Source organism: Microtus oregoni, unplaced genomic scaffold (genome assembly GCF_018167655.1).
Source record: "Microtus oregoni isolate MIOR12 unplaced genomic scaffold, Mior012 000017F_ref0000208, whole genome shotgun sequence".
NCBI classification, from domain to species: Eukaryota; Metazoa; Chordata; class Mammalia; order Rodentia; family Cricetidae; genus Microtus; species Microtus oregoni.
Genome location: NW_024543076.1, coordinates 865,265 through 888,352, shown reverse-complemented (window position 1 = coordinate 888,352; position 23,088 = coordinate 865,265). Strand labels below are relative to the sequence as shown.

Sequence of the window (23,088 nt, the reverse complement as noted above, 5' to 3'; positions counted from 1 at the left end):
CATTAAATGTGCCAGATTCACCTTGCTGCATGCTTTACTGGATTTTAACACTAGCATCATATAGCGCAGCACTTAGCTCTCACAGCATGTACTACACTCCCAATTAAAAAACTGTTAGCAGGAAGGGGAAATTGGACACCTAAAGGAGACATTAAAGAAGTGAATTATTTTAAAGAGTTTCAAGTGCAATATTATTTTTTTAGAACATGGTTTCTCTGTGTAGCCCTGGCTGTCCTGGAACTAGCTCTGCAGACCTGCCTCTGCCTCCCGAGTACTGGGATTAAAGGCACGCACCACTTGCAGTATAGAAAATTTCATTTCTCATTGCCAGATTTCTTTGAAAATTCCTATTGGCTCAGATTTACTTTTTCTTTTCCCAGGGCATCACATGCCACTAACTGGCAGGTTAGCTCTACTTAGCCAACAGCCCATCTATTGAACCAGAAGGCTACAGCTGGGGAAAAAAGCCAGGGAGAGGCGATAAAGACTATGAACACAGGGCTGGAGAGACAGCTCAATAGTTAAGAGTTCTTCCTGCTCTTCCAGAGTAGACTTCAGTTGATTCCCAGGACCAATAGCCAGTAGCTTATAACCACCTGTAACTAACTCTCACATACATGACACACAAAGGCACACATAAATAAAAACAAAATAAAAAAATTATTATTTTTAAAGAAATATGATTGCTAGAGCTTATTTGGGTTCTCCAAGACTCAGACTCCAAAATGAGATCCCAATGCCAGTGTTAATCTGACTCCAGAAATGCTGGACAGGACTTAAGCAAGCTGAAGTCCTACAGAGGGCTAACACAATATTCCTAGGAAAAGGAAGAAAGGAAGGAAGGAAGGAAAGAAGGAAGGAAGGAAAAAAAAAAAGCTGAGCATGGTGCTTGCAGGCCTAACCAAGGTTAGCATCCTCTTCACTTCCAAGCATAATTTAAGACTTTACAGTTAGGACCGTGAGTTTCTCATTAAAAAGAGATCTAAAGTGTGTGTGTGTGTGTGTGTTTGTGTGTGTGTGTGTGTGTGTTAACAACTAGAAGCTGAGAGGTGCACTGGTGAACTTCATAAAGCTGACACATTGGTCATGGAGCATTTCAATGCTAAGTACAATTACTTACAGTTACCTGTGGTGTTTAAATAAGAATGGCCCCCACAGACTCATACATTTGAATGCTTAGTCATCAGGAGTGGCACACTACTAAAAAGGATTAGGAGGTGTGGCCTTGTTGGAGTAAGTGGCTCAATCTCTTTCTCCTGCCTGTTGATCCAGATATAGAACTCTCGGCTACTCTCCAGTACTGACTGCTACATGCTGCTGTCCCCTTCACTCCCACCACGATGACAATGGACTAAAGCTCTGAAACTATAACCAAGCCCCAATGAAATGCTTTCTTTCCTTTTCTAAGAGTCATGGTGTCTCTTCACAGCAACAGAACTCTGACTAAGACAATGCCTGTGAGCCCCCAGAAAGCCCAGCAGTCAGTGCTCTCTTTCTCTTTGAAAGAGCCTCTCAGCCTGAGCACGCAGTTTTTGGGGAAGGGCAAAACAAGACTCCCAACTAGGTAGGGTGGCCAGATCTCACCCAACAGAAAATGCTCACACAACTGAGGGCCGTCTATACGATATGGATTTTGTTTTCAATATGCCTGGATGTTAGAGAAATGGATCACAGGTAAGCTGCTCAGGTTTTAAATCCAATACAGTCTTGCTCTCTCAACTGCCTGGGTTCCTCCCTCTCAGTAGGTGATCTTACTTGCCAGTGAAAAACAAGAACTTCAACAGTCTTTTGCTGCAGTCCACCAGGACTCCAAACACCCACAAAGAAGCTCTGCAACACCCTTCTCCCAGAGTCAGAAGGCTACTATTCCTTTTCCTTTCTTTCTCATCTCCTTTATGACCTCTGCTTTGCATCGTGGAGGAGCATCTTCCCATTTCAATTACTCTTTACTCCTTGGACTCTGCCTCACAAGCACTTAATCACGTTTAGGTTCTCCATCCAAGAGAGCTAAAATTACTTAACCCATGTCTCTCTGGACCTATCGCCACTCCTCTCATTTATTCTTTTCATAGGCCAGTTTCTTACAAGAACTTCTAAATTTTTACTTGCAATTTGCTGCAATATACACTATCAAATCTAACAGATCTTCATCTCTACCTTGTAGTTATTTGGGTATTTGTAGTCCTTTTGTCTTCTTCACCTCTATCTTATGGTTGGGCTCAGGCTACTCTATAAGCCTAAGATCTAGCCAACATCTGCATACTCCTCAGCCTCCAGTCAAGACTGTAGGTTCCAAACCAGCCTACTGGGTTCAGGAAACAGGCCAGCATCTACAGATCTAAACTACAGACCATCCCTAACAGGTGGACGTCCCACCACCTGCCACTGGGCCAACTTCAGGCTCCAGAAGACTCAGTCACAGTAGATTTTACACACTTGACATCTGGCATAATGACTATATTTAGAAGACCTAGAAAATCATTAGTTGAATTAATAGGTTAAATGATAGTCTTTGAGTATAAGTAAAATTAAAACTGGCCTTTGATATATTTATAATACAACCATCTACTAGTATTTGTTACAACTTTATGGCTTATAACACATCCATCACCCCTCACTCATTTGCACTAAGGTCTCATTAGGCAACTATCAACCACACTTTATGCATGAAGAAGAAACAGAAGTTCAGTGACCAGCTCAAGAAAGAACTCAATACTACATAGGTTTCAGAACTGAGATTCTTCTGGAAAATCCCATCTCTACTGAAATAGTCAATTATGTGGAATTATTTATTTGGCAGTGAAACCTCAACTTATCCTCTCAGAATAGTATTTTGAAATTTAGAAAATTTAAATGAATTGTCCAAGAAATATTTAAGTGTGAATTACTTAAACTGTACTGCTTAAAATTTTCATATATTAATACTTCAAACTTTTCATCACTGTACTTCACATCCTGGAAGCTAGTAAGATTTCAGTCTCTGCAGTAGTCACAAGGCTTCCATGTTTATTAGTACCTCTTTGGAAAGGTTCTCGTTACATGCCATTAGAGATTCCTGGTTGTGGGCCTACCGTCCACGACCCCAGGGACGCTAGAACCCTTTTCCAGAAACAGATAAAGCAGATGCAGAGATCCACAACTAACCACTGGGCCGAGCTCTAGGCGAAGAGAGGGACAAGTGATAATATGAACAAAGGAGTCAAGACCATGATGGGGAAGCCCACAGAATCAGCTGACCCGAACCAGTGGAAGCTCACTGACTCCTGACTGACAAATGCGGAACCTGCATAGGACTGAACTAGGCCCCCTGAATACAGGTGACAATGGTGTGGCTTGGGCAGTATAAAGGGCCACGCCACTGGCAGTGGTACCAGGATCTAAATCTAATGCATGAACTGACTTTGAAGAGCACATTCTCTATGGAGAGATAGCTTGCTTGGCCTAGGTTCATGGGTGGGGGGTGGGAGAGAAGGACCTTGGTCCTGCCTCAACAAGGGGCCGGGACAGTATTAGTTGACTTCCCAGGAGAGGCCTAACCTCTCTGAGGAGCAAATGGGAGGTGGGATGGTGGTAAGGGGAGGGGGAAGTGGGGGAGAGGAGAGAGGGGAACTGGGATTGGCATGTAAAAAAAAATTTAAAAAGGGAATTCCTGGTTGTAGAAAAATTCTGAGTTATATAAACATAATCTTAACGTTCTTACAAAATGCAATCATGAGAAAACAAACACTACCAGCCTGACCTAGACCTTGATCTGCCAAAGACTGACCTCAGAGTAAAGCTAATTTCTCCCAGTATACAATCTTTCTTTCAGAGATTAGCTCGCAATCACCTAACATCTGTAATTCTCTAGTCATTGATGCCACACCCACATCTTACACACTAACTTCTTACATCCACCCCTGAGTATTACTTTCACAATATACAGTTATGTAGAATAATCAAGCAATTGTTTCATAGTTAACTTTGTGGGATGTAATTTTAAAAAGAATAAAAGGAGATACTTACAATACATCTTTAAAGTCTCCAAACACATACATATGTCTGAAGCTGTCAATAGCTATGACAGGGCAGTCTGCTGGGGTTTTCTGGATATGCAGAAGAGGATGTCTAAACTTGTCACAATCTGCATGTAAGAAATTTATTGTACCTTTGAAAAAAACAGAATTTTGAGATCTACATTAGAATTTTAACTGTATTTTCTGATTATGAACTCTCAAAACAGCATAATAACAATATCAACATTCTTGAAATTAATATAGACCAGGAAACTAAAACTTAAACAGAATATTTAAAAGAAGCAGAATTTTTTTAGTTTTCAGGGCAGAGTATAATCTTCTTAAAAATTGTAAGAAAACTCAAATTTGAATGCTATTGTGAATTTTTTATTTCTTCAATTGGCAGTTATCTACTGTGAAGGTTCTCTAAATTCTGACAGCAAGTCTCCGAGTCTAACACACACAGGTTCTCTTGGGACCATCTTCATGCTCCTTGTGGCCTGACTATTTTTCTTAATTTAATTCAAATCTAGAATATTTAGTAAATGACTAAAATAGGCAAATTTTTACCATGTCATCAGTTACGTTATTTGATCTTTTATCCTCAGTACAGAGAAGAAGCTGTTTAATCTCCCAAATTCTGCTAAAATACCGTGGAGAAATGCAGACAACGGCTCAACTTCCATACAGAAATTAATGTGGATCACAGTATGTTATCTCTTAGCAGTGTCTCTGCAAATGTCTTTGGAAATGTATCAGAGAAACACTAAGGTACCGGGAAAAGGTTCCCCAAACAATACTGCTCATCTAGGACCCACTTTTCATGCCACTTGAAACAGTCATAGTACAGAAAACAACAGCAAGTACACACAGAAAACACTGCCTCGTATCCTAACTTCACTGCTTCCTTGTCCTTATAGCTAAACCTACATGTTAAAGTAACTTGTTAAACTTTTAGCCTAAGTGTGTAGACGGCAGTTTCTGTCCTTCCTGGTCCCACAGCCGTTCAGTCCCAAGGAAACAGAGTCTTATATTAATTATAAACTATTTGACCTATTAGCTTAGGCTTATTACTAACTACCTCTTACAACTTAAATTAACCCATAATTCTTATCTATGTTTAGCCACATGGCTTGGTACCTCTTATCAGTGAAGTATTCTCATTTTGCTTCCTTTGCGTCTGGGTGGCAACTGTAGACTGAGCCTTTCCTCTTCCCAGAATTCTCCTAGTCTGGTTCCCTTGCCTATATTTCCTGCCTGGCTACTGGTTAATCATTGTTTTATAAAGCCAATATAAGTGACAAATCTTTACAGGGTACAAGAGTATTATCCCATTGCATAAGTGTGTTTAGGCACAGGAAGAGAAAGATAGTGAGAAAAAGATGAAAATAAACACCTTAATCAGTCTACCTTTTTCACTTATTAATTGCCGGGCTACTTCATTCTGGAATATTTCTAAACTTTCTGTATCCTCTTTCATATGGAAGAGTATGAGAAAAGGCAGTCCTTCTTCTGTCAATTCCTGTGGAAAGAAGCTTTTGATGAAAATCAATGGCTTCTCTATTCAGTTTAGCTGTTTCCGAAGTAGAACAAGTGTGGACTCAATCTGTCTAACTAACAGTTGCAAGTAATCAGGAAAAAGGGTCTAATGGTGTGAAAAACAATGAGACTTAACAAAGAACAAAATCAACCATTTGTATCTTATGATGAGCACTAAGGATACACACATGCCCTGCTCTGTTACAGACATGGATTAACCTGGAAGGTCTTTGGCCAATCTGTTAGCCCAGTGGTTCTCAACCTGTGGATAGCAGCCCCCACAGGGGTCATCTATCAGATATTTATATTATGATTTATAATAGTAGTAAAATTATAGTTTTGAAGTAGCAATGAAATAATTTTATGGTTGGGGTCACCACAGCATGAGGAACTATATTAAAGGGCCACAGCATCTGGAAGGCTGAGAACCACTGTGTTAGCCAGTACTGCGTATATGACTATCAGGGCAGCCTCTTGAGGTAAGTTAGGGTGAGCAAAGAAAGAACTATAATCAGTTCTTAATCCAGGAGTGAGATGAACATTAATTAGAACTGCCAATCTTCACACTGAAAACACAAGTATGCCAGCAATAAATAAATTTGAATTATAAATCCATGCTTATTCAGAAGTATATTATAAAAACATTCCCCTATGTTTTCACCTAGGTGAAAAGTGTTTTAAGGACAGAAGATAAAGTTCCACATTATAGTCCTGTTCAGCCAACAGATGGTTTTAGCAATATTATTACCAAACAGCTACCCTAGATGTGCCCTTCAATACACACACATACAATACACCTTGAAAATGATAAAGTGTTATTAAAACTTATATTCCTGTTATTTGAGAGCAGAAGAAGCACGAGACAGTAGATTTGAGTCATCTAATCTAAACAAATACCATCTTCCCATTTTCATGAAAAAGCCCAGAAAGGTCCTCCTCATGTAGCCATCGTCATTAGCTGTCCTGTTGAGGGTCACATTTAGAAAACACCTCAGCATGAAGCACACATATCGGTTATCTTTCATAATGATTTTTTAAATCCCTGAGTCCCATCACATGACACAAAAGGCTTCCTTTTGATTCCTATCTCACATTTAAACTTGTTTCACTTGTATATATGGATAAACAATTAAGCTTATCATATTATCTCTTCTTTTAATTAAGAGGTCACTTTTGTCCACAAAAATCCACTATTTTACGTGGACAATCTGCTGTTATAGTCATCAAGTTCTGCAAAACTCATCACTCCCTCCAGAACACACTTGTCGCTCTAAAGATAACCTTATACCTTACAAACCTTACTCTCCATCTTCCCACACCCCCATTTCCTGCCATTATATTCATCTTTTGGTAATTTGATTTTTCTTCTTCATCTCTTTTCTCTTGGATTATATCTTTTGTTAACTCTCACTGACCCTCCTCCTCACGCATCTCTCTCTGTACCCTTCTGCCCTAGCTTGTACCTTCCCCTAGTGTAATAGATTCCATCATCAACTCATGGGACACCTTAGTTCTGTACACAAACCCAGCTCAATCCCTAAGGCAATAAAGAAAGGTAAGCACACTGACCACACACAGGTCTAGAGAACCAAGAAACAACCAGATGGCTATCCACCAGGTGGACTACTGCAGTCTACTCTGCCCTCTTTCTCAATGTTAGGAACAGGAACAAAATGAAAAAGATTTCAGAATCACCATTCAATTGGTTTCTGCATTCTTTTAGAACAGACAGGACCTAGAAAAATCTTTAATAGTAAAGGGCTGCCCACAGTAACTAAGATGTGTCCTTCTAAAGGACACCCATTTAGACATCTTTACCCAACTGTGGGTGTCAGTTTTCAAGATTATTACCAACTCCTGCGATGACTGGAAATGCAAGGGTTCTAGAACAGCGAGAGTGCAAGCAGGTGAAAATGCTGTGAAGACAGCTACTGGAGTCTTACTGCGGGCAGCTGCTAACCAGCATGGGCATAGAGGCAGGGAGTTCTTTCCACAATGGAACTAAATCACCCCCACTGAGCCCATACCTCTCCATTTTCAAATGTTATTTCTCGGACAAGAGGGACACATTTGTCTTGAATCCAGTTGTAAGTTACATCAAAATTTGTCATAGATCCCAAGTATACCATGTCTGGCACAGAACGCTGTTATAAAAACAGAAATAAAAATTAGATTACTATAATCTTTGCAGGCAAAAACACATTTTAAAATCCATCGACTAACCCAGAAACATCAAATATAAATATCTAAGAAAGAAAATAATAGTTTTGTTCTTTTTAAAAAAGGACAAATCTGTGGTAATTAGGAACTTAGTAATCTAACTTGTGATATAAAAGATTTAAGACAATTATTTATCAACAGTTTCACTAAAGTCAGGCAGTTTTATAAAGAAAATTACTTGAATGAATTAATGAAGCTATTCCTCTAATTGAAAATGTTATTAGAAACTCTGGACAGGAAAACACACTTTGAAAAAGAAATGGTGGGGAATCAAAGGCAAGTACATCTCTAGTAGGAATTACCTGTGACTGTTTCCACGCAAAATCAGAGCATAGAAAGTACATAAGATGATTTGAAAACTAACATTTAGGGGGCTGGAGAGATGCTCAGTGGTTAAGAGCACTGGAAGTTCTTCCAGAGGACCTGGCTTCAATTCCTAGCACCCACATGGCAGCTCACAACTGTCTATAACTCCAGTTCTAGGGGGATCTGACACTCTCACACCAATGCACATAAAATAAGGTTATAAATAATTAAAAAACAAAAACAAAAAACTAACGTTTAGTTCAGTAAGCTTATTGTGTCCAGCACTGTTACAGGTACTTGGTGATGAGTCACTTACTTCTTTAAGCTTCTCACATGACATGTTCTATCACCTCCACCACTTTTATTAATGACAAAATTCAAAGCACTCAGAAGCTAAAAAACACTCCTAACACAATACAGCCAGAAGAAGGCACAGTGTAGGCCAGAGGCCAAGTTCACCTAATGCCTACATTACACTAAAGACACTACTGAGCTCTGATTAGTTAAAGATGGTGATATCGAGTAACTACTAGTAGACAAACAAACCTAAGAAACCACAGGCAGGGGCCCATCCGTCCAGCTGTGCATACAGCTTCTGTGTGTCCTCTAAGAGTTCACACGCTGGAAACTTGGTCCATGTGGGTAATTCAAGAAGCAGTAGAACTTTTAACAAAGTGGTGGAGGTGGCGAGCAATTAGGTCATCAAGGTATCTCCTCCATGGGGATTAATGTAGGTTTGCGGGATTAACTTGTCATAAAAAGAGCAAATTTGGTCTTGGCTGATTTTGGTTTCCTATCTCACCACACAGCCCAATTTGTAGATTTTCTCCTTTCTACACCTTCAACATGCTTTGACAGTTAGAGGGAGCCTAAGGATACCAAACAGAGGAACCACCAAGTCTTGGACTCTGACCTTCACAAGTATGAGCAAAATCAGCCTCTTTTCTTCTCAAGCACCCACCTCAGACACCATGTTATAACAATAGAAAATGGATTAAAACACTATCTGAATTAAGAATTGAAAACGAGCTACAAAAGTAATGATAAATTATTTCTCTACATAAAAGTTAATTCTAGTGTCAAAACATTATAAACACATTAAAATAAAAACTGTGACCTTGGCCAGGTGTGATGACACATGCTTTTTTTTTAATCTCAGAACTTGGAGGCTGAAGCAGGCGGACCTCTGTCAGTTTGAGGCCAGCCTGGTGTATGTATATAGTGAGTTCTAGGATGGCCAGAGCTATATAACAGAGAGACCCTATCTCAAAACACACACACACACACACACACACACACACACACACACACACACACAAAACTATGACCTGAAAAAAATATTCACGTGTCTATCTTTGGAATGTGAAACATTCATGGTAACAGGCCTTTACATCAACTTGAAATAATAGTACTGGAAATTTTGCTTCTTAGTTATTTCTACCATTATTCAGGCACAATCAACTATTTCAATGTTTAAACACATTAAAAAAGAAAGTCAGAATAATTTAACTGCTATTCTGTTAAATAGACATAGTATTAAACTGACGCTTAACAACTCATCATTTTACACCCACAGATTAATTCACTTCTCAACTCTTGGCAGAGAAAGTTCTGTTTGCAATAGATGGTGATTAATACAGAGATCCACAACAGGTCAAAGTGCAGAAAATAAGAGACTACAGAATGCTCAGCCCTAAATAGAACATATACACTATACCCTTCCTCCCAAGGCTCAGGGATCACTGCAGAAGAGGGGGCAGGCAGAGAGTAAGAAGCAGAAGGGCTAAGGACTACAAGAAAAAGTGTCTTCTGAACCCAGCAGGACAGCTGCACTCATGAACTCCCAGCATGAGACAGCATGTACGTAAGCCCAAACCAGACCAAATCCTGCACGGAGACGGGAGCTGGACATACAATCCCATCTCTATCAGTTGAGTTATTGGCAACTAACAGCTACAGGGAGAGGCAGAGCTAGCTCTCTCCAAGAGTGCAGTCCCTGGAAGTCAATCACTCTCTAGAAGGTCACACACAAAGAATATTTAAGTTCTACAAGTAGGTCTTGATGGATTTAAAAAAAAAAAAAAAGGACACAAAGATAGATAGCTGGATGGGTAAGGAAGGAGGTGTAGATCTGGAAAAAGTTGGTAGAGGGGAATGAATATGAGATATTGTATGAAATTCTCCTAAAGAATAATACACACACACACACACACACTTTTTGTTTTTTTAAAAAAAGAAAAAAAGGAAAAACAACTCGGCAAAGTTTAAAACAACCTAAATGCTTTTATTATTAAAAAGCTAATCTATTTCCCAGCAGGTCTGGAGTTTGGCAGGTGCAATGCAAATGGGTGACAAACATGGGTTGCTCAGCATCTTTAATATCTGGTTCCCAGAGAGAATACAAGAGAGAGAGAGGGAGAAAAAAACTGGAGCCAGGGGATTCCAATGTCACTGCAGGTCTGTGACTCCAGGCTTCTCTGGCCCAACTTTCATTCTGAAACAAGGGTTACTTGACCATAACACTTCAAAATTACATCACTTAGACATGGCAGTGTGCTTTTAATTCCTACTACTCTGGAAGTTGAGGCAGAAGGGTCTCAAGTACAAGTCAAGCCCAGGCACCTTAGTGGGAAACTGTCTAAAAATAAAAAGGGCCAGGCTGTAGCACATAACACACAAGCCTTGGGCTCAATGCCTAGAACTTAAAGTTAAAAATCAATCTATGATTCTACTAGCACTTAAAACGAAGCTATTGCTTATACTATACATGCATTAACTATGGTGTCTTAAGCACACATGAAACAGCAACTTACCCCTGGTGGTTTGTAGATTAAATTGTCTCCACTGTACCTTTCTGGTTTTGAAACATCTCTGATAGGAGGAAAAAATAATAATGTTTTAAAGATGATACTTGAAACAATGTACTTTAATAAAACAGAATTCACTAATCACTGCAATGTATGAATTATAAAACCATAAGACAAAGACTTGCTCATTACCTGTCCCACTCATAGACTATGTAACACCAAGACAAACATACATTAAATGCAAACTAATATGAAGCAGACATTTTGTTTTGTTTTGTTTTGTTTTGATTTTCGAGACTGGGTTTTGCTATAGTTTTAGAGCCTGTCCTGGAACTAGCTCTTGTAGATCAGGCTGGCCTCAAACTCACAGAGATCCTCCTGCCTCTGCCTCCCGAGTGCTGGGATTAAAGGCGTGCGCCACCAGCACCCGGCTTTGAGGCAGACTTCTTAAAACAACATTACATGCCTGCTTTGGCATCAGGATTTTACAAGTCTGGATTGACAGCATGATAGCCATTTTAACTCTAAACTGATTTCCACCAATAGATAAAGACATTAATTTGTTCAGAGAGATTAATAAAAATACATTAACTTTCTAATTCTTACTTTTTATATTTAGCAATTCTAAAAAATAATGAATCAACTAACCAGTATCATAAAAACACAGTTTTAGAAAGTAGCATGTTTGTGTACTTGGACATTGTCATTTCCTGGGTCTACTAGAGTATTTAGCATATAAATATTAGGTCTTGTATAACAATTATTTACCCAGGACAATAAATATTTGGTAAGAAAATTCTACAGAAAAGCCTCTGAGAAAAAATAAAAGTACCCTTTTCTTCCCTTACATAATTTGTGGATTAAACATACATCAGTACATCTTCAGTTTCTGACTATACAGTCCAGAAAAAGAAGGAAAGGTGCTAACCTAGACTGATGACAGTACCAATGTAATGAAGGAGCTCTGGGGACTGAGACCCAGGAGCTATGAAGAGGAAAATGTGGCAATTTACTGGGAGAAGGGGAGAGAGGGCAATACTGAGAAAGAAGGAGAAAAGGAAGAGGGATAAGTAACACTAAAGATGTCTGAAAGACCATAGGAAAACAATACATACACTTTTATATATACATAAATATGTGTGCATGTGTATATGTGTGTGTATTCAAATGAAATTGCACCACTTGGTGTGATGCTTCCAAGAGCCATAACTGTCTAACAGAAACTCCAATGTCAGGCCTGGAGAACCTTACTTTTAATTATTGGTAGGAGGAGTTGAAGAGACTCCCTAAATAATACAGGCTACTGACATTAACCTTGGATGCACCTTAGAACTTGAAGGGGGACCCTGTTGCTGAAGACACTAAAACTCTAGACACAGGACGCTGGAGGAAACTATCTGCACCTGACCCGAAAGCCTCCTCCCTGAGGACTAGCTCTCATACAATCTGGAGGTGCTATGCAGCAGCCCCAGGAGAACACAGCAGTCCTAACCAGCTAGAAAGCCTAAACCAGGCAATGATAAGAATGGCAAGATGATGTAGGAGTGTCATATATCAATCTGTTGATTTTACTGGTTAAGCAATACAGAAACTGCTTGGCCCTCATAGGTTAAAACATAGGTGGGAGGAGTAAACAGAACTGAATGCTGGGAGGAAGAGGAAGTGAGCTCAGAGAGACTCGACAGCTCTGCTCTCTGGAGCAGAGACGCCATGCTCCCCTCTCCAGGGTAGACATGATAGCTCTGCTCTCTGAGGCACATGCGATGAAGCTCCGACCCAGGATGGACGTAGGCTAGAATCTTCCCAGTAAGTGCACCTTGGGGTGCAACACAGATGATTAGAAATGGGCTAAATTAATATGTGAGAATTAGCCTAGAGAGGCTAGATAGAAATGGGCCAAGCAGTGTTTAAATGAATACAGTTTGTGTGTTGTTATTTCAGGCATAAGCTAGCAGGCGGCCGGGGTGCTAGGGATGCAGCCCCACCACTCTTATTACTACAGCAAGACATCCCCATGGGTGTAATGGTGGCACCTTTGTATGGCACCCATCCCCATGGATGTAATGCTGGACAACCCAAAGGTGTACAATTGGAGTTAAGGCCTGCTCAGAATGAGGGTATCTATGCCTTGTACTGAAAATCTAACCAGCTGTCCAAAGGTGAGGTCAGGGAACCTAGAGCAGAGCCTACTACTTCTATTTTCCTAGACTATGTATGTATATATGGATATGCATTTATGTATATATAAAATAATAATTAAAGAAATAGAAGTCATAAATTTGAGAGGAAGTAGAGGGACAAGAGCTTGAGTTGGAAGGAGAAGGAGGGGTAGAAATATAAATACACTAGTCAAGTATGACCCTGTAAAAAGAAACTGAAGTTAAGCCGGGCGGTGGTAGCACATGCCTTTAATCCCAGCACTCGAGAGGCAGAGGCATGCGGATCTCTGTGAGTTTGAGGCCAGCCTGGTCTACAAGAGCTAGTTCCAGGACAGGCTCCAAGCTACAGAGAAACCCTGTCTCAAAAAACCAAAATAAACAAACAAAAAACCAAATTGAAGTTAAATGATAAGTGAGTTGAAGAAGAAATCAAGTAAAATCAAAATATCCCTGCAACTAACTGAAAATGAAAGCACAATACAATAAAGTTTCGGGGGCATGTTATGAACAGCCTCTAAGAGGGACAATTACAGCCCTAAGCACTTACATTAAAAAAAATCAGAGAGTACAAATAAACGACTTAATGATGCAATTCAAAAATTTAGAAAAACAAGAACAAACCAAACTTCAACCCAGAAGACAGTAAAAGAAATAATAAAAAAATTCAAAGAAATAGAAACAAATAAAAATATAAAGAATCAATTACTCTGATAGCTGGTTCTCCGAGGTGATAAACAAGATGTACAGATTCTTGGCCCACTTAACAAAGAAATCAATTACCCAAATTAACAAAATAAAAAACAAGCAGGGAACATTATAATACACATCAAAGAAATACAAAATATTATAGTATTTAAAAAAACTTCACTCCATTAAGTTGGAAAATATGAAAGAAATAGGTGAATTTCTTGATTTACCCAAAATACTAAAGCTAAATAAAGAAGAGATCAAGAACCTAAACAGACCCACAACAAACGTGTTAATTGAAACTGTAATAAAAAAAAAATGTTTCCAACTATAAAGTCCAGGTCCTGATGGATTCACAACAGACATCTATCAGGCTTTTAAAGAACTACATCGGCCGGGCGGTGGTGGCGCACGCCTTTAATCCCAGCACTCGGGAGGCAGAGGCAGGCGGATCTCTGTGAGTTCGAGATCAGCCTGGTCTACAAGAGCTAGTTCCAGGACAGGCTCCAAAAACCACAGAGAAACCCTGTCTCGAAAATCAAAAAAAAAAAAAAAGAAACAGGAGAACTACAAAACCTGTTTTTAGAAACCAGTATTAATCTAATACCCAACTAGGTAAAGATACAAGAAACAAAACTACAGACTGTTATCCCTGATGAACAGAGATGCAAAATCCTCAATAAATACTACCAAACTGAATACAAATGCATATCAAGGAGCTTATTCACCATGATTAAAATGTCTTTATCATGGAAATGCAGAGTTGGTTCAATATTTGTAATAATAAGTATAATAAATCATATAAATGGACTTAAGGATAACATCACACGAGCACCTTAATAGATACAGAAAAAAAATCTTTAACAGAATACATGTTTCCTTGATAAAAATTCTAGAAAAAACAGGACTGTAGGGAACATACCTTGACATAATAAAAGCTATGTATGACAAACCTACAGCCAATATTATCCTAAATGAAGAAAAACTAGGTTTTACTCCAAAATTAGGAGTAAGACAGAGCTGCCCACTATCCCAACTATTCCTTTGCATTATAGTGCTGTAAAGAGTAGCTGGAGCAATTGGACACGGAAAAGTAAATTAAGCCGGGTGGTGGTGGCACACGTCTTTAATCCCAGCACAAGGAAAACAGAAGCAGAGGTAGGGTAATCTCTGTGAGTTCAGGGCCAGCCTGGTCTACAAAGTGAGTTCCAGAACAAGCTCCAGAATGTTACACAGAAAAACCCTGCCTTGAAAAAACTGGAGAAAAAAAAAAGGAGTTAAAGGGAAACTTACAAGAAAAGGAGGATGGAAGAATGGATAAAGGAGGTGTGGCACATATACACATTAGAGTTCTACTCAGCGGTAAAAAACAATGACATCTTGAATTTTGCATGCAAATCAATGGACATAGAAAACACTTTACAAATGACCCAATTTAAAATATGGATTAGGTTTCTAGAGAAAGTTTTCAACAGAAGGAATAAAAAGAGCTGAGAAATATCTCAAAAAGTGTTCATCATCCTTAGCAATGATGGCATTGCAAATTAAAACAGCTCGAAGATTGCATCACATCCTACTCAGAACGGCTAAGATAAACAAAACAACTGACAACAAATGTTGGCATGGATTTGGAAAAAGAGGAACCCTTACTCATTGTTGGTGGGGATGCAAATTAATGCAGTCATTCTGGAAACTAAAATTCTACAACTACTTCCAGATACAAGAGCAGCAAGTGCAAAGGCTTGGTGGCAGAAGCTAAGCTAAGCTCAGTGTCTGGAGGTGGGCTACGCGACCAGACAGCAGTGATGTGAAAGCCCAGGCTGGATGTGTCCCTTGCCCGTGCTGTACAGTGTTCTTCAGAAACATTGATAACGTTTACAGCGAAACACCAATAAAACCCACAAAAGCATGAAAGCAAGGACCGGAGCAGAAGTCATCAACTGGAGAAGGCACCACAGCAGCTACTGCAACCATACTAACACAACTGTTAAGAGCCCCAAATAAAAGAAGTCACACTGTACAAAAGCCAAAGGTGGCTGAGATAACCAAGAAGAGAGGGTCAAGGACAGAACTTCCAATAATTACGTTCAGAGACTGAAAAAGAACAAAAAGGAGAAAAAGGAACTGTGAGGGGCAAACCAGGGGGATTCGACGTCAAGTGTTGACAAGAAAAAGGGGTGGAGGGTGATGTCTCAGTCTTCAGAGAATTTGAGGGGATTAAACTGAAGAAAATCCACTGGGTTAGCCAATCAGGAGTCATTTTGTAACAGATCAGGGACGAGCTTCATTAGAAGGATGGAGATGTAAGCCAGCTTCCAAGAAGCTAAGGGTTTTTATTAGGAAGACCTTGAGAAAGTCAAGGTAACAAAGCATAAACTAACCTTTACAAAAGCAGAAATGAAAGAGAGATGGCATTATAGCAAAGAGATGACAGCAGTGAGTCAGAAAAGAGGAACATGATTTTGGAAAAAGAAGTCAGTTTCTATAAGGGATCAGAGTGAAACCATGAAAAAGCAGGGAGAACTGAGGGACCAAAGTCCCAGGGAGAAGCTACAAGGCCAGTTTACAAGAGTGAAGAGAGCAGTCTTAGAAAGATGGACTCCAGGGCTGGGGCGACAGAACACACATGCTTAGCATGCACAGGCCATGGTTTCTGATCCCCTGCAGAGGGAAGTGTGTAGGAGGTAGGAGTGCTATTTTCAGATAAGAAATAAGGGACGGTGGTAAAGATATAGAGATAAAGGAAGATAACAAAACCTATGCTTTTTAACTAGAAAGAGAACATGCTTGGTCAGGTGAGCAGTCATGGGTTAGCAGTTTATCTGGCTTAAGGGTCAGTGAATTGGAATCAGACCATGAAAGAGCTCGTTGTGAACTAGACCACTCTTATGTTTTTAACCTACGTTTCAAACATAGGACAAAACACAACACACACAAAAAAACTTTTAAGGCCCTTAGAGGATTGGCCATATGTATCACTGGTCAGTGACTTTAAAAGGATTGAGGTCATCTTTAGAACATAACCAAATACAACAAGAACTGAATGTGATAGCCAAGCTCACCTCCTAGCAGGCTGCTGGTTAATATACTTACCCAAAAGCAGAAAGGAAGGCACAGTCATCATGCAAAATACTTGCTACTCTTTCAAAAACTCTGTAATTATCTGAATCCTTCTGCTCAAAGTATCCAATGATATTTCTCTTACTGCGCTGTAAAATAAAGTATCTAATTATTTTCTGACATACATGGTTCTAGTTCATTTACACTTTATTCTGGAACTCAGTTCTGATTGTAATTCAGTTATCTGCAACTGAAGAATAACTATGAATGCAGTGAGGACATTTAATGCCTATTCCAAAACTATCAACAATTATGTTGGCTTGAAAACAGTATTTACTACAATAAAACCTAAGTATAAATTTATTAAAACTGCATCAATTCAGAATCCTCCACGGGTCCCTAATATGCCTCCACATGGTACTGTATATGCTAACTGCATAAGACTCTGTCCACTCTCTATACTGGCCAGTTCTCAGGGCTGTGTGCTTGCAGCCAAAACATTAAGGTGTAGTGATATTTCATTTGTATTTTAATAAAGCGTGCCTTAAGTTCAGAGAGTAAAACAGCCGCACTGATCAGCCTTACAGACCAGGCAGTAGTGACACACACCTTTAATCCCAGTAGCCACACTAGTTCACTATAGAAGCCGGGCGGTAGTGGTGCACGCCTTTAATCCCAGCCCTAGAGAGGAATATAAGAAGGGAGGAGACAGCTCTCACTCAGTCTTATTCTGAGATTCTGGAGGCAGGATCGCCATTTCAGACTGAGGTAGAGGTAAGAGCCAGTGGCTGGCTGTTTTGCTTTTCTGACCTTCAGGCTGAATCCCAATTTCTGTCTCTGGGTTTTTATTAACTGTGGTACATTAAGGTATAGCAGAAAAAAAGAAGAATTTGCTGTTTGATCTAAAATGGCAAGCTCCCCAAGCATAGTCATTCCTTCCTGGACTGCAACACACTGCCTGTATAAGCACCCATCATGGCCCTTTGCATGTTCTCACAGGACGCAGGGGCTGGGAGACAGCAATAACAAGAAAGGCTCACAGCTCACAAGGCCTGCTGTGATGTGAGTAATAAGGTACTTCATCTCTGGCCCAGGAATCATATTCCTCTGACAACAACCACAAAATGGTAGCTAGCTAATTTATTAACATGTCACCTGATAGTGACTGGAATAAAAACTAAACACTATAGTATTTTGCTTTTGGTGTTTGTGTGTGTACATGTATGTGCATGGTGTATTTAATTTAGAAAGACAGACGTTGGCTAAGTTTATCAAAAGGGACTATTTTAAAGGACGCTAAGTCATAACAAAGCTGAACAGTGATTAAAGTAGATGCTTTGCAGGTGTCAACCACGGGAAAGAGGCAAACGGTGGTGTGTATGCTTGACTTAAACTGTTCATAATTCAGGAGTCTCTTTGTACTACATTAATTCAATTAGTGAAGCTTTACGGTATGTTACACATTTATCTGGAAGTTCAGCAACCATTAGCATTTCCCTTGAGAATTAGTCCCAGACAAACTCTTTCCAGTATGCAAACTGTCAAATCTACTGCAGTAAACTGTAAGAAAACATAGAGTCTGCATTCATATTATGGTCTGTTTGTGTTATTACACGGGCAATGTACGTTCATCCACCGTCAGTTAACTTACATCAAGAGTGGTGACTTCATCTATACTTTGAATCTCGTGAATTGGGTTACTTTTCTGTTGCCTGATGTAGTCTGCGAGCGCTTTCACTGATCGCTGGCCCCTGTATTCTCTCTTCATCATCATTCCATTGCGAAATAATTTGAGCGTTGGGTATTTGTTTATCCTGTACCTCTGGGCTATATCAGCTAAAAAAATGCATGAAAGGAAGTTAGTTACCACTCAGTCAAGGTGAGCATATTAGTCTAATGATCAGAAACATTACAATTATTTAGTGACAACTTTATTAATGAAATAGAAAATACTCAGTCATGACTTTATACTGATTATCACTGGCTGGCCTTAAATTTCGAATCTACTGATTATGGTGTGCATGAACCCTAAAAGCTCATAAACTGTGATTCCCTCACTTTGTATCTGTTATAGTAAGGATAATTTCTATTACTATAAAGTTGTTATATGAATCAAGTGAGACAATGCAAACACATTGTATAGTAAGTATGGCAGATGGATATTGAATTAAAAATTAGCAATAACAATTATGCCTTCAAAGCATATAAGCTAGGAGGAGGGTGATAAGCAGGAAGTAAATTGAATTATATACCCCAAGGCCTTTGAAGTGCTCAGGAAGAAGCAGCAGTACTTACAATATTTGCTAAGTTAAGGCTGCCTTGTATTCTCTCCAGGACAAGGATTTAGAGAATACTAAAGGATTATTAGAGTTTAAGGTTGGAGCACGGATTCTCAAAAGAGAGGGTGGATAAAAGCCTATATGTATATAATTTAGATCACATAATACTTGGGTAAAATCCATGGAGGATTTATAAATAGGAAATCACAATTCATTAGCAAAGCTCTTTACATCTGAATTATTAACACAATGTATACATATTTAATAAAGCCAATAACCTGCCTAGTTTAGGTGCTGCTCACTTCAAAGCAGAACCAGAAAGTACATTAGCTACAAGCTCTTCTCCAGTGGCAAACTACAATTAGAAGGTATGTTTTGGAGTCCTACTGAGCAAGGAATGAATGCGATTACACTGGAATAAGAACGGCACCACAACAAATACAAGTTTTAAAGACAGAGCCATTTGTAATAAGGTAAAGAACAGAAAATGTGGTTCAGTCATACGAAAAATGATCTTCCTACTAAAAACACATACCTCTCCACTACATTACACATAATATATGGAAAATGAACTTTTGCAGTGATATATAAATATAATGGCGCTTTTAAAACTGTATCAAACAGTTCCTCTGAGCAATGAAGTTGGTCTAGAGAATTGAAAATATCTTTTTTAAAGTTATGATTTTCCCAAGCATCTCCCAGAGACTCATCTGATTTAATAAAGGATGGGTGACCATAATATGAAGTATCAGGCTATTCCATAAAGGAATGAAAAACAATTGTATATTTCTAAAGTGAAATACTCAGGATGCATGTAAAGTGAAAAAACAGGCAGATGTGAAAGCAAAAGGGGTGTGGGGGAGAAATATAAATTATCTGTGTGTATAAACACACACACATATGCCCCTGCTTATACATCTGTCCCTCTTTAACCTCCAAAGGAGAAAAAAGGAAAGAGGTCACCAGTGGGAGAAAATGAGAGACCCTTTGGAAGAAATTTAGATTTTAATTTTTCCACTTTGATTTTACACTTCTGACTTTGAAATAATGCAAATATTTAACATGAATATAACATGTTTTAAACATTAATATCAGTGCTGTTGTTTTGGAATTTAAAAGAATATTGGTAAAACATCTGATATCAGTAAGGTCACTAAGAATCAAGAGTTCCAGCCTAAGAGAGTAAAGTATAAAACTATCAAACACTTCACGCTATTGGCCTGAACAAGAGTTTTGTTGAATAAGACTTCAAAAGTATAGGCAACAAGAGCAAAACTATACAAATGGGATTATCTAGAACTAAAAAGCTTTATACAGCAAAGGAAATAGTCTTTACAGTACAGAGACAATCCATTAACTGGAAAATAATATATACAGTGACACTAAACAGAGTCAGCACTTAACATTTATACAATATTCAAACTAGTATACTGTAAAACTAACAATTACTCAATTTAAAAATGGGTAAAAGATCTGAACAGATAGTTCACAAAAGCAGTTATTTGAAGGTGTATGGAAAGAAAAGTCAACATCATCACCCATCAGGGAAATTTAACTCAAAACCACAAGGAGAGGCTGAGACACAGCACTGTGGTAGAGTACCTGTCTAGTCTAGCATGGCTCCAGCAACACACAGGAAAGTACACAGACATCACCCACTCTAGTTAGACTAACTCTTTAAACGACAAAAGATAGGAAATGTTGGTGAGTAGGTGGAACAGCGGAACATTTGCATTACTTTAGGGGAGAATGTAAAAGGGCTGAAAGAGTCATTATGGACAACAGAATAGAAGTTCCTCAGAAGATTCAAAAGAGATATGACATGAAGGACCCATCAGTTCCGCTGCTGGGGTATATATTCAAAGGTACAGCCAGAATGTTGACAAAGGATCACACTCCCATGTTTGCAAAAGCACTGGTTACAACACTCAAAATAGAGAACCATCTGAACGCCTATGACAGTCACTGGTGAATGAAAAGTGGGGAGGGAAGGAGGCAGGATGGGAGGAGGGGGGAAGGGGAGAGGGAGGAAGCGAAGAAGGTAGGGAGGAAGCGAAGGAGGGAGGGAAACAGATTGCTAGACTGATGTAGGATGTCCTTCTGTATATGTGTTGCTTTTACTGGTTAATGAATAAAGCTGTTTTGGCCAATGGCTTAGCAGAGTAAAACCAGGCAGGAAATCTGAACAAAGATATATAGAGAAAGTAGGCAGAGTCAAGGAGACACAATGTAGCTGCCAAAGGAGGACATGCTGGAACCTTACCCGTAGGCCACAGCCTTGTGGCAATACACAGAGGAACAGAAATGCATTAATTTAAGATGAAAGATGTAGGGGCCAAAATATGCAGGCCCATATTCATTCCTACATGGTTTGGCGGTCAGAGAATTCTGAGCTACCTACAAGGTGCAATTTCTGTCACACAGAAGGTGGTCACCTGGCTTTTTAATAGTAAAACAACCTGACATCAACCTAACAAGTGGTCAGGATAAGCTAATGTCTTCTGCTCCTTCTATTGTAAATTAAAAGGTCACATGGAGCAGACACAGCAGTGTAAGACTCATCTTATGTGATCGGAGAACAATATAGATGCTCAGTAAAGACAGATCCAGACAGAAAAGACCTCTAAACAAGTTACAGTGTGTTTAAAAATATACAAAGGCTTGGAAGAGAAAAGAGAAAGGTAATAGTCATAGAAAAAAATAGTTTAAAAATAACAAAATCTTTATAAAGAGAAAAGTAAAATAAAAAATAAATAGCACAGAGATGGAAAAGACACAGGGAGTCTGGATCCTGTCATTGTGTTGTCTTAAATGTTTTGATTACTGATGAACGAACAACAGCTGCTAAAACATATTGGATTATGGAGGTTGCTGGATTAAACCAACCTATATATTTAAAAAATGTATTATTCAAATTGTAAGTCAAAAAATGTATTATGTTGGGGAAGAGGGTATGCTCTTATTTCCACAGGAAATTAGAGACAGTAGATTCATTCCAGGTTGATATGAATCTGCTGTGAACTAAACCCCCTTGAAAATCCTGGCTACAGACATAAAGAAATAAACCTACAAAAACTAAAAATGCTCAAACATTAAAACAAAAAATTATCTTTGGCTAACTTGTGTACAACAGTCTCTATTTTATTAATGCAGATATATATTTATGTTACTTTTAAAAGTTTATGTATTTTCAGAGCAAGGGAACCAAACACTAATGAAAACAAATGGTCCAGGTGATCCAGCATCTCAAAAGGCTTCTGCTACAGATTTCTTAATCCTGCATCCAGAATAGTTTCAAGGATGCTGGCAGAGATGGTTCAACCTCACAGACCACTCCAGTGTAGACTTAACCATCATCCTAAATTTTCTCAAGATTCCCCCAAAAATACCAGCACCTCCAAATAACAGGAAGCAGTTTAGAGAAAACAACACATACATTCCCAAAAGACTGATTATGGATGTTTACTATTATTTAAATGGGTTGGTTGCAAGTTGTTAACAACTATTAATCTCAAAATATTTTACATTGGTATGGATTCTGGTTCACTGATATAAATTCTAAGTTATTTTTACTATACTATATGTATGTTTCTACTATTGTTTGGGGTATTGTGCTTATGCAGCTCACTTAATGTAATGTATAATTAAGAACTACAGGTTAATAGTCATTTATAATCAAACTTGTAGTCATCTTAGGTATGTTTTCAAGGTTAAGCAGACATATTTAGATAGATGGTCTTCAAACACTTCAAAGACCTACAGAATATGACATTGAAAGGTGTTTAATAACCTACAGCTTTTTATGACAGTAAGACACGTCTGCTCCTGATAGCACCAATTTACTTCAAAAAAAGATAATGGGCATCGAAGAACCTCCTTAAGGATTTTGCTTTCTTTATGGTACAATCTAGCCAGTTGGGCAAAAGACTGCCCTTGCTTCAACTGCTGACAGTGTATTGCCAAAACTGGACCAGCAGGATGCAAAAGAAAGTTACTGCTACGTGTAGCCACGACAAAGTAGAACCGTCCTTCAAAA

The 23,088-nt window shown here is 38.9% G+C and overlaps 1 protein-coding gene across 1 annotated transcript in view; it reads right to left on the bottom strand.

Moving 5' to 3' along the window:
* Nucleotides 1-23,088, bottom strand: part of Erp44 (endoplasmic reticulum protein 44) — an 81,606-nt gene that overhangs the window by 7,923 nt on the left and 50,595 nt on the right. Inside the window, exons 5-10 of the mRNA XM_041667733.1 lie at nt 18,425-18,609; nt 16,807-16,922; nt 10,874-10,931; nt 7,562-7,678; nt 5,406-5,517; nt 4,006-4,147 (exon numbers count right to left, since the gene is read on the bottom strand). Of these exons, the coding sequence (XP_041523667.1) occupies nt 4,006-4,147; nt 5,406-5,517; nt 7,562-7,678; nt 10,874-10,931; nt 16,807-16,922; nt 18,425-18,609 (730 nt within the window). The remainder of the gene's footprint in view (nt 1-4,005; nt 4,148-5,405; nt 5,518-7,561; nt 7,679-10,873; nt 10,932-16,806; nt 16,923-18,424; nt 18,610-23,088) is intronic.